At 37.3% G+C, this 15,516-nt stretch overlaps 1 protein-coding gene across 1 annotated transcript in view; it reads left to right on the top strand.

Moving 5' to 3' along the window:
* The window catches only part of OXSR1 (oxidative stress responsive 1), a 69,465-nt gene that overhangs the window by 36,141 nt on the left and 17,808 nt on the right, over positions 1–15,516 (top strand). The window contains exons 5-10 of the mRNA XM_005882628.2: positions 1,267–1,322; positions 8,712–8,821; positions 9,889–9,990; positions 12,533–12,666; positions 14,420–14,468; positions 15,118–15,183. Of these exons, the coding sequence (XP_005882690.1) occupies positions 1,267–1,322; positions 8,712–8,821; positions 9,889–9,990; positions 12,533–12,666; positions 14,420–14,468; positions 15,118–15,183 (517 nt within the window). The remainder of the gene's footprint in view (positions 1–1,266; positions 1,323–8,711; positions 8,822–9,888; positions 9,991–12,532; positions 12,667–14,419; positions 14,469–15,117; positions 15,184–15,516) is intronic.

Below are 15,516 nucleotides of genomic sequence, written 5' to 3'. Positions count from 1 at the left end.
GTACGTGTGTACGTGTGTACGTGTGTGTATGTGTGTACGTGTGTGTATGTGTGTACGTGTGTGTGTATGTGTGTACGTGTGTGTGTGTGTGTGTGTGTGTGTATACATGCACGTGGGCACGCAAGATGCACTGTTTTGCTTGATTTGTTTACTTAGCAGTATGTATTAGAGGGAATTTCAAGTCACAATGTTGATTGACCTTGTTCCATTTCGTGGATATAACAATTAATTTAACTTTTTTGCTGTTGCTGGCTTTCTTAGGCTGTTATCATTTGGGGATGTCATTACAAACTAGAAGCCCGAAAGTCATGCAAGAGTAGGTCTTCCTTCCCCCGGCTGCCAGCACCAGCTTCCCTCTGGCACCCAGGACACGGGCTTCCCTCCGGCCGCCAGTAGACACCCGGGACCCGGGCTTGCCTTGCAGCCTTGGCTTTGTCCGGAAGGATGTCCGGTCTAATTAGCATATTATGCTTTTATTATTATAGATAATGCTTCAGTGAACCCCTTGTACATTGTGAGAGTTTCCACAGGTTTTCAAGAAGTGGATTTGCTATTTGCAGAATTGAAGGATTTTAAATTTTGTGAGATACTACTAACGTTGCATGAGAAAAACAAAGTTGTAGATTGAAATGGATAGAATGATATCATTTATGTTGGAAGAAAAACCCAGATATGTTATAGGAACATATTCCATTAATCAGAATAACAGTTGAAAATTTGGAGAGAATGCTAGATTTGAGAATAGTAGTGAAAGAGACTTTGGCCTTTTCAGTGATGTTTAGATTTGTATAACAAGAATGTATTCATGTTTTGCTTGAGCTGCTATAGTTATCAATGAAATATAGAGATGTTTGGATAATTTATATCTGTCTTTATGCTATAATCATAGAATAATCTCTATTTTCAACCACATACTGACCATTTAAAAATTTTGATCATATATTAGGTTTTAGAAAAAAATCAGTGTATTTCACTAAGTAGAATTAGGTGAGGATCACATTCTTTGGTCACTATTATTACCCAATCAAACATTTAATCACCTCAGGTTTTAAAACTATATGTAATTCTAGCTTTCTGTTTACAATGGTTGGATTCTAGTACAAGTGACTAAAATTTTTAAAAATTTACTATTGGCCTTAATACCCTTTAGTGCAAAATAGAGCACTTCAGTGGCTATGTTGTATGAATATAGTGAACAATTTCTTAAATTATGTGAGTCCAAAGAATACGTGTTATTTTAATATGTAATTTTTGTTTTTCTTAAAGAGATGTGAAAGCTGGAAATATTCTTCTTGGAGAAGATGGTTCAGTACAGATTGCAGGTAATGATTAGTATTTCTTTTATTTTGACTTAATGCTCAGTAGAACCACATTACCCATCTTTACATTTTCTGGATCATTTCTAGTCAAGCACCCTATATAGGCACATCCCTGCTGACTCTCAAGATATTCTTCACTTCTCAATATTCATTTTCAATCTTAGACATTTTTCTATTACTCATCACCTTTTAGTTATCCACTCCTTATCCCCCATTAGGGTCTTTTTCTATGGTTTCTCATAGCATTCTGTACAGCTTTTTAAAGGAGAAGTAGTCAAGAAACCTCCTTATGTTTAAGAATAAATATGCTATAGAGAGGTGATCTAGAGCTGCTTCTGTACTGGGGGACATGGGGTATTTGCCAATTAGGAAGAGTCATTTGAGAAGTGGAAGTGCGCTTTGGGGAGATTCAGAGCTGAAGAGTTGGAGTCCAGGGTCTGCCAAAGGTGGCTATCCTGGTGAAGTAACCCTTGCTTCAGGCCGAGACTCCAGAATGGTGGAACCACAGGCTTGTTGAGCAAGCAGATGATCTGAGAAAACCTCAGTGTAGTCCCATATACACTGTTGCAACAGTCTGGTGTTTGGCAGGAGGAAGATAATCACTCAAAACTGAATTCTTTCTTCAGCATTAAAAGATAACTTAGGTACACATTTTCATGTCCTAAGGTAAGGGAATATTTTAACCAAGCCACATAATGTTCTAATATAAAGGAAAAGATTGGTAAATTTGACTCTTAAAATTAGCAACCTTTATTCATCAAAAGAGGAACCAACAGTGTATCACCATGAATAAGTAAAAAGCAAACCACAGGGTATAGAGAAGATATTTGCAGCATGAATACTGATAAAGGGCTCAAATTTAGAATAAATAAAGGACTCATTAAGAAAAAAATCTGATTAGAAAATAGACATAAGGCTTCTCAAATGAAGACATTAAAACATAAGTATAGCCCTAACCAGTTTGGCTCAGTGGATACAGCGTCGGCCTGCGGACTGAAAGGTCCCAGGTTCGATTCCGGTCAAGGGCATGTACCTTGGTTGCGGGCACATCCCCAGTAGGGGGTGTGCAGGAGGCAGCTGATCGATGTTTCTCTCTCATCGATGTTTCTAACTCTCTATCCCTCTCCCTTCCTCTCTGTAAAAAATCAATAAAATATATTTTAAAAAAACAAAAAACATAAGTATAAAAGGTGTTCAGCCTCACTAGTAATCAGTTAAAAATGAAGTAGAGTATCATTGGGATACTATGTCATACTGACTCAGTTGGCTTACAAATCTAATAATACCAGTTGTTAGTTTGGATGTAAAGCAAGGAAAAAATCTCATACTCTGATCATGAGAGTGTAAATTAAGTTAAAGATATGCATACCCTAAAACTTTGGCTTTTAGATGGCATGGCCTAGAGAAACTCATGCTTACGTGTGCCGTGGTGCTCATAAGCATTGAGAAAGTTTAAAACAGCCCCCAGCCCTTCATTAGTATACTGGATAAATAACTTGTGGTTAATTTATACATTAGAATACTATCTAGTTGAAATTGGGTAGAATTACAACTACATACAAAAACATTAATAAATTATAAAGACATAGGATGAAATAAACCAGTCAAATTAGATTACAGGGGCCCGCAAAAGTAGGTTTACAGTTTGTATATAGAATGTGATTCTATTATATAAGTTTAACATCAGGGACAATTGTCTATATTGCTTAGGGAAGCAAAACGAGGTGGAAGAAAAAAATAAAGGAGAAGACTGTGATAAAATAGTGAACAGAATTATTATCAGGAATCTGTCTTCTCACCTGGACAGCAATTGAACTGGCAGAATCTGATGCACAGTGGGGTTCTCGATAACATTTTGTCCGTCATTTCATTATAATACTAGAGGCTCGATGCATGAAATTCATGCAAGGGGCTCAGCCCTCGCATCCCCAGCTTCGTCCAGAAGGTTGTTTGGCTGTCTGGTCTAATTAGCATATTACGCTTTTATTATTATAGGTAGATAGATGAGATGCTGTAGGAACTTAACTCTTTCTATATCAATTAGCTTATGGTAAAATTGGCTTCGTTATACATTGTTTTACTTAAAGTCACAGAACCTGTTGATGTTAAGTGAGGACTTACTGTAACTGTTTTGGAATTCTGTGGACCATTAAAGGCTTGAAAATTCTAGGGAAGGCCTTAGATTGCAAATTGTGCTTAATTTGGTCAATTTCAGAGCCAAATTTCTCACCCATCAGCCACTGTACGCAGCTGTGCATGTTTTGGAATGGTTTGCACACAACTTGCAGGAATCATAGTGGGCAAAAATGATCTGTTCTCCAAATATCATGCATCTGTGTTCTGATCAGTGATTGCTGCTTCAGATCTCAAAGGTGCAGGCAAAGAGGCAAACAGCCATTATGGTTGTTATACACCCCCTCTCTCTCCCCACAGTGATTTCCAGGCAACTTAACAGGCCAGCACCCGTTTTCCTTCCCTTCATTTTTCTCGTCTTTCCCTTTTGGAGCCAGACATTAAAGACTAGGACATTAAAAAACACCTACATTTACAGGGAAAATTGGAAAGTGACTGCACATGCAGAAAAGATCTGAGAAGACCTTTAAGTTTACATCTCAGGCTGATGCTTGACATAGACACAGTCTCCAACAAACAAAAACATTTACAAAAAAACCAGCAAACCCTGGAAATGGGGTAGAATCTGATCTCCACAGTGGCCATATTATCAGATTTAAATCTCCAGTTTTCAACAACAACAAACTTACAAGGCATTTAATGAAACTGCAAAGTATGATCTATTCAAAGGAAATACATAAGTCAATAGAAACTGTCAGTGAAAAAGACCTCAAGGCAGATCTGCTATACAAAGATTTTAAAAGAGCCGTCTTAAAGATGCTCAGAGAAGTAATGGATGCTGTACAGAAACTAAAGAAAACAATGTCTGAACAAAATGGAGCTATTAATAAAGAGAGAACACCTAAAAGAAACCAAAAAGAAATTATGGAGCAAAAAATACAATAACTATACTGTGACATGAAAAATTCACTGGAAGATTCACTTGCAGATTTGAGTTGGCAGAAGAAAGAATTGGTGATCTTGGAGATAGGGAAATGAAAACTAGCAATATGATGAATAGAAAGGAAAAGGGTTGAAGAAAAGTGAACAGAGCTGAGGGAGTAGTTAGACACCAGTAAGTGGACCAACATACACTTTGTGGGAAGTCCAGAAAGAGAAGAGAGAAAGGGGCAGAGAGAGTATTTGATGAAATAATGTCTGAAAACTCCCCAAATTGGATGAATATAAACATCAAAGAAGCTCATTGACCACCAAGTATGAAAAACCCTAAGAGACACATTATAATCAAATTTATGAAAGCCAGGGACAAGAATCTTGAGAGCAGCAAGAAAGAAATGACTTGTCACAAGGGATACTGAATAATGTGGTCAGCAGATTTCTTATGAGAAACTACGGAGGCCAGAAAGCAGTGGGCCGATATATTCAAGTGCTAAAAGAAAAGAATTCTCAACCAAGAATCCATTATCTGATAAAACTTCATCAAAAGTGAGGGATAAATAAGACATTCCCAGATAAATAAAAACTGAGGATTATGTTTCCACTTGGCCCGCCCTGCAAGAAATGCCCAAGGGAGACCTGCAAAGCGAAATGAGAAGATGCTAGACAGTAACTCCAAGCAGGATGAGGAAATAAAGACCTCAATAAAGGTAAATACACGGGCAAGTATGAGAGCTGTTACTATAAGTATTACTGCAACAATGGTTTGTAGCTCTACTTTTTGTGTTTTCTACATGATTTAAGAAACTAATACACTATTGAAAACAGTAATTGGTCTAAAAGTTAGTATTATAGTAACATTAGTTTATAACTCCGTCTTGTCTACATAATTTAAGAGACTAGTGCATTTAAAAGAATTGTTCATTTATGGTTTTGAACACACAATGTATTAAGATGTGCTTTTGTAACATCAGTAATCAAAAAGGGTGGGAACAGGGCTATAAAGGAGAAGCGTTTTTCTGTCTTGAAGGTAAGTTGGTATAAATTCAAATTAGAGTGTTATAATTTTAGAATGGCAAGTCTAACCCCTGTGGTAGCCACAAAGAAAATAACTGTAGAATATAGACAAAAACCAACTAAACACACAACACAAAAGTAACATAGGAAATGAGGGACAAAACTATTAGATATAAGGAAAATAAATAATACAATGACAGAAGTTTCTTCATATCAGTAATTGCTTTAAATGTAAATGGTTAGCTCTCCAGTCAAAAGACAGAGATTGACAGAGTGGATAAAAAAAACACATGATCAAAAAACAAACAAACAAAAAAAAACACATGATCCAGTTATATACTGTTTCTACAGGTTTTCCCACTACCTGATGTAGAGCACTTTTATGAAATCTTTCATAAGCCAAAATGGCTTAAAGCAAAGAGAATCTCCTGCTTTCAGAATGCTAACTTTAGCCACTTGATCTCACAAAAAACCTACATTGGTATAGTAATGGCTTTTTTTTTGTAAACGTGAAAACCCTCTTCAGGTTTCTTTTAGTTAGTGAAAACAGGTACTCATGTAGTCTTCGTATTATGCAAACTAGAAAGTGGGGATACCTTTATTGTTAAAATGTCAGTACTACCCAAAGTGATCTACAGATTTAGTACAATCATTATAAAAATCCCAATGATTCCTTTTTTTTTTTTTGTAGAAATAGAAAAACCTATCCTAAAATTCATATGGGATCTCAAGTAACCTCAAATAGGCAAAACAATCTTGAAAAAGAATGAACAAAGCTGGAAGAATGACATTCCCTGTTTTTAAGACTTATTGCAAAGCAACAGTAATAAAAGTAGTATGTTACGTATGCCCTGGCTGGTATGGCTCAGTGTTTGAGCCTTGACCTATGAATTAGGAGGTCACAGTTTGAATCCCGGTTAGGGCACATGCCCAGGTTGCTGGCTTAATCTCCAGTAGGGGGAGTATAGGAGGCAACCGATCAAAGATTCTCTCTCATTATTGATGTTTCTATCACTTTCTCCCTCTTCCTTCCTTTATGAAATCATTTAAGATATATATATATTTTTTTTAAAATAGTATGTTATGGGCATAAAGATAGTCAGAGACAGATGAAATAGGAAAGAGAGCTCAGAAATAAACCCTCACATACAGAGTGTGGCAAAAAGAGGTTTATGGTTGTTTGTATGGAAAAATACAATAATCTATAATAATAAAAGGGTAATATGCTAATTAGACCAGACATCATTCCGGGCATCCTTCCAGACAAAACCAGGGCTGGAGCAACGCCCAGGTCCTGGGTGCCTGCTGGCGGCTGGAGGGAAGCCCCGGTCCCGGGTGCCAGAGGGAAGCCGGTGCCGGCAGCTGGGAGAAGGGAGGCCTACTCTTGCACAAATTTTGTGCATCGGGCCTCTAGTTAATAAATAATAGTGCAGGAATAAATTGTACTTCCCATACTCACAACTGTAAATCTACTTTTGCCCACCCTGTATATGGTTAAATTGTTTTGACAAAGGTACCAAGTCTATTCAAGGACAAATGGTGATGAGAAAACTGCATATTCTCATGAAAAAAAATTAAGTTGGACCCTTATCTAACACCATATACAAAAATTAACTCAAAATGGATCTAAGATTGAAACATAAGACCTAAACATTGAAATTCTAAGAAGAAAACATAGAAAAATAGTTTTATGACATTGGATTTGGCAATGATTTCTTAGAAATGATGCCAAAGGCATGGCTTAACAGAAGAAAAAGTAGACAAATTGGCCTTTATGAAAATTAAAAATTTTGTGTGTAGACACTACCAAAAGAGTAAAAGGCAACCCATTAAATGGGAGAAAATATTTGCAAGTCATATACCTGATAAGAGGCTAATAATATCCAGAATTTACGGAGAACTCCTAAAACTTAACATCAAAAAGAGCAAGGTTTTAAAAAAAAATGGATTTGAATAGACATTTCTCCAAAGAAGATAAACAAGGGGCCAGTAAGTACTTGAAAAGCTGCTCAACATCACTAATCATCAGGGAAATGCAAATCAAAACTACGAGGAAATTTCACCTCGCATCCACCAGGATTGACTATCAAAAGAAAACCCCCAAACTCAGAAAATAACAAGGATATGGAGAAATTGGAATCCTTGTTCACTGTTGTTGGAAATGTAAAATGGTACAGCTGCTGTGGAAAACAGTATGGCAGTTCCTGAAACATTTAAAAATACTGTATGATCCAGCAGTCCACTGAAAGCAGGGACTCAAACGGATATTTGTACACTCATTTTTATAGCAGCATTATTCATTGTGGCTAAATCGTGGAAGCAAACCAAGTGTTCCATCAATGAAATAATCAGTACACAAAATGGTATATACATACAATGGAATATTATTTAATTTATAAAGGAAGAATATTCTGATATCCTACAACATGGATGAATCTTGAGGACATTATGCTAAGTGAAATAAGCCAGTTATAAACAGAGAAATGCTGTATTATTCCACTCATATGAGGTACTTAGCGTAGTCAGAATCATAGAGACAGAAAGTAGAATGCTGATTGCCAGGGCTGTGTGGAGAGGGCAGTGAGGAATTATTGTTTAACTAGAGGCCCAATGCATGAAATTCGTGCAAGAGTAGGCCTTTCTTCCCCCGGCTGCCAGCACCGGCTTCCCTCTGGCACCTGGGACCCGGGCTTCCCTCCGGCCCTGACTTCGTCTGGAAGGACGTCTGGCATGACGTCCGGTATGACATCCAGTCTAATTAGCATATTGCCCTTTTATTATTATAGATAGACTAGGGGCCCGATGCATGAAATTCATGCAAGGGGCTCTGCCCTCACAGCCGTGGCGGCTTGCCTCAGCCCTTGCAGCCCGGCTTCGTCCGGAAGGAAGCCCAGGAGGTTGTTTGGCTGTCCGGTCTAATTAGCATATTATGCTTTTATTATTGTAGATGAGTATGCAGTTTCAGTTTGGGAAGATAAAGCGAAAAGAATGGAATGAAGCAAGGAGGAAAACCTAAGACTACGATGATGTGTCGGGGTGGAGAGGAATGGAATGAAGGACCTGTTAAGCTGTGTTTTAATTTGGTCCAGAAGTTCCGCAGAGGCTCAGCTTACTCTCTAGGTGGCCCAGGTCTGCTGGGACGTGTCCTTTTTGCTTCTTGTGTAGCCATGCCCGTGCCCTGGCCTTTGTGTTTCTCTACTTGAGTAAAATTTGCTTTGTTCTCACACGCACAAAAAAGTTTAGCAAGAAGAGCAGAAGATGTCATGCTGTTTGCATATAGAACTATAACTACATTATATTATTTTCCTATTCATTTATGTTACTTACTGTACTTTTAATGCCTTGCTGTTATTGTCTCTGTTTCAGACTTTGGTGTTAGTGCTTTTTTAGCAACTGGTGGTGATATTACCCGAAATAAAGTGAGAAAGACCTTTGTTGGAACCCCTTGCTGGATGGCACCCGAAGTTATGGAACAGGTACTGTGTGTTTTACTTTTTATTTATTTATTTATTTTTAAAATATATTTTATTGATTTTTTATAGAGAAGAAGGGAGAGGGATAGAGAGTTAGAAACATCAATGAGAGAGAAACATCAATCAGCTGCCTCCTGCACATCCCCTACTGGGGATGTGCCCGCAACCAAGGTATATGCCCTTGACTGGAATCGAACCTGGGACCCTTCAGTCTGCAGGCCAACGCTCATCCACTGAACCGAACTGACCAGGGCGGTACTGTGTGTTTTAAAATGGTTTAGGGTTTTGTTATGAAACTGAAAAACACTGAGTAATGTTTGCTTCTGTAGGTATACTAGGTTAGGTTTGGGAAATACACATATTTGATCTTTGGTTAAGACTTTTGTCCTCCTTTAAAAGAGAACTAAAAAAACAAAAAACAAAAAAACTAGAACTTTACAAAGGACATATGCAACTAGGATTTATACTAAAGACAACCTAAGGAATAATATAATGAAGACTGGTTTAGTAATATTTTTCTTAGTACAAATTAAATGACCTAATCTTTTTTTAAAAATATATTGATCTCAGAGAGGGAAAGAGAGATAGAAACATCAGTGATGAGAATCATCGATTGGCTGCCTCCTGCACTCCCCTTACTGAGAATAGAGGTCGCAACCTGGGCATGTGCCCTAACCAGGAATTGAACCCTGACCTCCTGGTTCATAGATCAACACTCAACCACTGAGCCACACCGGCCAGGCAGTATGACCAATTTTGTATTTTTATCACAGGTGTTTTTCATATTTTCATATGGAATTCATTAACCTTGCTTTTGTTTACCTATATAATATTTCTTTAAGTGAATGTACCATATTTAACGATTTCCCATTGTTGGTGAACATTCATTCAGTTTGATTCCTTTTTTTTTTCTGTTCCCAAGTATATTTAGCTTTTGCCTACTTTAGGTTATATGATTGGTTTAAAACCTATGAACACTTCCATGGTTCTTGACACATATTGGAAGCTACTTTTTAAAAGTGCTTTTAGGGTGGTAAAGGTAATCCTGTTCATCTCTCTGTTTCCTACAGGTCCGAGGGTATGATTTCAAAGCTGATATCTGGAGTTTCGGGATCACAGCGATTGAATTGGCCACGGGGGCTGCTCCTTATCATAAGTATCCGCCAATGAAGGTGAGGCTTATACCCCAACTACTACCCCAGCTCCTGTCCCAGTTCCATTTCAGAGCCTTTCTTCATTTGACAGTTTTACTCATGGAATTCTGCCCTGCATTCCTTCTAACTCCTGGAGCAGTTAAAATCTGTAGTAGATATTTGGTATTTAGTATTGAATGACTGTGCATTGTAGCGGTCCTCTTTATATGATGACTGTCCATCTCCTGACACTAACTGGTTTGATATTAGGGTCTGATGCCTCTCATTTTAGTGTGTGTTCCTTACAATCACCTTTAATGAGGATGCACAGCCTTCCTGGGGATGGTGATCGTTTCTACTTCATAAGGTTGTTGGAAGGGTTATGAATTAATAGTGGTTATAGCTGATATTCATTGAGCACTTATTTTTCCAGGCACTGCTTTAAGTGCTTTTGATATCTTAAATAAGATAACCCATGCAAAATGTTCATGTGCCATACATATGTATTATTTTTAATATTGGATAAAAGTTTGCTTAGGACACTAAGCAGCTTTTATTAAAAGCCTATTATTATTTCCTAATGTAGTAGTTACCTGAAGTGTAGTCATTAATCCTGTCCCTAACCTTAGTAACAGAATGAGTATTTTGTGTTTAAGATGGTGCTGCCAGTACTATTGGTAACCATTTTTATCTATGTGACCCTTTAGTTGTAATATGCACATGAATTCTGTTTTGTTTGCAGTTATTGTTTATAGTTCTTCTTGCCACTTTATAAGATATTCTATGACTGAAATGGCAGACCACCATTGTGAATTGTTATATTGATATTATTCACACCTGTATGATTTTGGTGTACTGTAGAACCTCTAAAACAGTGGTTCTCAACCTTCTGGCCCTTTAAATACAGTTCCTCATGTTGTGACCCAACCATAAAATTATTTTCATTGCTACTTCATAACTGTCATGTTGCTACTGTTATGAATTGTAATGTAAATATCTGATATGCAGGATGGTCTTAGGCAACCCCTGTGAAAGGGTCGTTCGACCGCCAAAGAGGTCGTGACCCACAGGTTGAGAACCGCTGCTCTAAAAAGATGTTTTTCTGTCCCCTTTAAGGATCTAACAATGTGGAGAGGTACAAAACCAGTAAAAGATTATTATGAAAAAACCTCTCTCTCTCCATATTCAAAACATATCCTATATAACAAAAGGGTAATATGCAAATTGACCAAACGTCAGAATGACTGGTCTCTATGTGCACTGACCACCAGGGGGCAGATGCTTAATGCAGGACCTGCCCCCTGGTGGTTGGTGTGCTCCCACAGGGGGAGCGCCGCTCAGCCAGAAGCCGGCTCACGGCTGGCGAATGCAGGGAGAGGCTCTTGCCTCCACAGGGGCTCCTGGACTGTGAGAGGGTGCAGGCCAGGCTGAGGCGCCCACCCCCGCCCCAGTGCACGAATTTCGTGCGCTGGGCCTCTAGTACATATATATTGACCTACATGTTTGATGGGTGCAATTTTGATTCTGTGAAAGGTAAGTGATGTTTAAGGTCATAGTTTGCCTAAAAGGTTGAAGATTCCTAGGAGAAAGTGGATATTCACAAAACTTTAAGAATTTTTTTTTTTTAATATATAACTGTAAGGTGGGGGCTGATTTTAAGCCAAAAAAAAAAAAAAGATTTTTTTTATTTATTTTTAAACTAGAGGCCCAGTGCACAAATTCATGCACGGGTAGGGTCCCTAGGCCTGGCCAGCGATTGGAGTGGATCGAGGCCTTCATTTTGTGCTGCCCCCTGGTGGTCAGCGCACTTCATAGCAAGCGATCGAACTCCTGGTCTCCTAGTGAACTCCCAAGGGGACACTTTGCATATTAGCCTTTTATTTTTTAGTGTTGACTTTATGTGTAGAAAAATGGCTTATGCTTTTATAAAAATAGTCAAACAGTATAGTAAAAGAATCACACAAAGCCCCATCACATAAAAATGACTTTCATTACTTGCATCTCTGTGCATTAAGCTAGTATGTTGCCATGAAAGTCCAGGAAGGAACAGATGGACAGGATAGTCAAGATTGTCAGTTGCTGCGGGGAAGGTAGGAAGAACGAGAACTAAAAAAGGCTCCAGCTTTGTTATCTAGGACATCATTAGTGATTTTAATGATAGAACTATCTGAGGAGTTCTGGGAAGAGAAGGCCAGATAACAAGGCATCAAGTTGAAAGAGAGCCATGAATAGGTAAAGTCAGCAAGTTCACACTCCGAATTTTGCTATGGTTTTAATTTTTTTAAAGGTAGTTTGGCAGTATAGGAGTAGGGACAGAAGACATGAAGAAAGGAGTCTAATTAAAGGATATATAGTGTGGATACAGTTGAGCTCTAGTAGGCACAGCATCTGGGAACTTCCTATAGGATATTATTTATGTGGATAACTCTGGATTCTGAACAACTGGTCTAAATGTGAACTTTTAGGAAATAATATCTGCTCGTATGTTGGGGGTTGTCCATATTAAAATGTCTTGGCCACAGTATTTAATTTTACTTTACTGAGTCTTTAGAAGTTTTTATTATATTGAAAATTCTTACAGGTTTTGATGTTGACACTGCAAAATGATCCTCCTTCTTTGGAAACTGGTGTTCAAGATAAAGAAATGCTAAAAAAATATGGAAAATCATTTAGAAAGATGATTTCATTGTGCCTTCAAAAGGATCCAGAAAAAAGGTAAATATCAGATAAGGCTTACTTTTCTCTTCATCTGATATGTTACTAGGAATCACATACATACATGCGCAGAGAATTACTTGTTCATATGAAAGAGAGATGAACATATAGAGCAGCGGTTCTCAACCTGTGGGTTGCGACCCCTTTGGGGGTCAAATGACCCTTTCACAGGGGTTGCCTAAGACCATCGGAAAACACATATATAATTACATATTGTTTTTGTGATTAATCACTATGCTTTAATGATGTTCAATTTGTTACCATGAAATTGGGGGTCACCACAACATGAGGAACTGTATTAAAGGGTCGTGGCATTAGAAAGGTTGAGAACCACTGATATAGAGGATAGAATGAGAAGGTTCAGAGTGTGTGTATGTAATAGACACACACATACACATATATATGTGTACAAATCTACATATATGTACCTATGGACTTTACAGGAAGGATTAGAAAGAATGTGGAAGATAAAATATTCAAGGAAATAATAGCTAAGAATTTCCTAGAATTGATATACCTATATCCTCAGGTTAAAGACCATCTCTCAAAATTCCAAGCAGCATTCCCCTTTTCCACTTGGTCATGAAACTACAGGACAATGAGGCAAATAGAAACTCTTAAATGCACACTGAGGGAACAGGCAAGTAGACCATTAGCCACTTCCCTAATAATAACAGTTGATGCCAGAATATACTGGCATAATGTTGAGAGAAAATAACTTAACCCAGAATTCTCCAACTAATCAAATTAACATTCAAGAATTAAGCATAGAATTAAGATATTTTTCAGACAAAGATTAAGTTTTTCAGTCATGTTTTAGCACTTAAAGAACTCTTATAAATTGTATTTAGAAAGAAGGAAACAATCCTAGAAGAAAGGAATAAATTATAAGAAGCAATGTTGTGCAAACAAACTATCGAACCTATTGAAAACTTGACTGAATGAAAAAATAGGAATGGTAATGACTGTTGTCAGTGTGCATTTATTCTGTCTGTTACTCTTTGTAGAAATCCTGGTTCTCAAGCTTGAGTGCACATGGGAATCACCTGGAGAATCTGATCAGCTAATGATCCCTGGTTCCACTCTAATTGGTGTGGGTGCAGCCTAGGCATCAGGATTTTTTTCAGCTCCCAGATATAATGCGCGGCAACATTTAAGAACCACTGTTTTTAGGGAATTGAGTAAAATTGAATTTAGATTAAATTGGGGAATATCTATTAAGTGTAGAGTATTTTTTAAGTGAAATCTATTTTTAATATGTTAATAAGTTGAAGGCTAGCAAGCAGCCACATAGCAAGAAGCAGAGGACTTTGTGAATTTAGATGTATTTTTTTCTTTTAAAAATATTAGTTTGATTATTGACACTATTATAGATGTCCCCATTTCTTCCTACTTTGCCTAGCTCCACCCAGCACCACCCTGCCCCCCAACCCCCTGGCCGTCACCACACTGCTGTCGGTGTCTAGATGTATTTTTATGCCTTATTAAAGTAAACATTTTCTAGCCTACTTCTTGGGAAATAATATTAAATAGCAAATGTGTTGGAAGCCACTGAGAAATCATGCTTCCAAAAAGAAATTTCACCGAATGACTTTGTCAAAGAACCTACAATAATTATTATCAGGGCATTTCTACATGAGTTTTTATTCTACTTAATGTCTTATACCAAGTTTATCATAGTTTTCTCAGCTTTGAAGATAAAAACCCACATTACATTTGAATTAATTATAAAAGCTTTCTTTTCTGGTTTTAGACCAACAGCAGCAGAATTGTTGAGGAACAAATTTTTCCAAAAAGCAAAGGTAGGAATTTCTAACTTTTGATTTTTGTGTTCATTTTCTCTTCCTCAGTTACCTAAAGTAGGTTCACTGCTCAGAAGCTGTACTATGTTAATATGGTTGTGTTTAGAAGAATGGTAGTAGTAGATCAAATAATTGCAGAGGCTGCCATTTATACAGTCTTTGGTAATTATGATACATGATTTAGAATAAGTAAATTTATTTTTCATATAAATTAATTTAAATGTCAATAGATTAAACTTATAACAGGAACAATGAATGTTAAATTTTGCCATTATAAATATAATCTATGAAAAATACTGAACTCTCATTTCAGGGTTTACTACTAAATTACTAAACATCTCATTTCCTAAAGATTTCTGATAAGTGGGAATTTACTATATTTGGAAGTATTGGACCATGATCCCAAAGGACATATGGTATAAAGCAAACTTTTCATAGATAATGGTTCCTAACAATACACTAAAGCTCTGTCGCACCTTATAAACCCATGTTAGCAGTATCCGAAGGGAGCTTCAGAATAAAAAGATGGAAGCGTTTCTTGAACTTCTTTATAAAACAGTTAATTTGTCACATTTTAATTTGTGTCAATAAAAACTTCTTTGTCAATAAACACTTGTTATAAGAAAAAATACTTATTTTTCCTCTCCAGAATAAAGAATTTCTTCAAGAAAAATTATTGCAGAGAGCACCAACCATTTCTGAAAGAGCTAAAAAGGTGGGTATTTAACTCGGTTTTCCTGGGAAATTGCTTTGAGTCGATTTACTTTTGCATTTTGAAGGTAATACTTTGTTGTCCTGGCTGGTGTGGCTCAGTTGGTTGAGTGTGGTCCCATGAACCAAAAGGTCACTGGTTCGATTCCTGGTCAGGGCACTTGCCCAGGTTGCAGGTTTGGTTCCTGGTTAGGGTGCATATAGGAGGCAACCAATTGGTTTCTCTCCGTCTCTCTCTCTAAAAAATAAAAATCAATAAAAAGTAATACTTTGTTAACAGTCTGAGTATTACTCATTTTCTTTCAGCCCTTTCTTTAGCATTCTTTGATACATTCAT

Source organism: Myotis brandtii, unplaced genomic scaffold (assembly GCF_000412655.1).
Source record: "Myotis brandtii unplaced genomic scaffold, ASM41265v1 scaffold731, whole genome shotgun sequence".
Classification (NCBI taxonomy): domain Eukaryota; kingdom Metazoa; phylum Chordata; class Mammalia; order Chiroptera; family Vespertilionidae; genus Myotis; species Myotis brandtii.
Note: the sequence above shows the minus strand (reverse complement) of the source record. Positions and strands in the feature narration are given on the sequence as shown.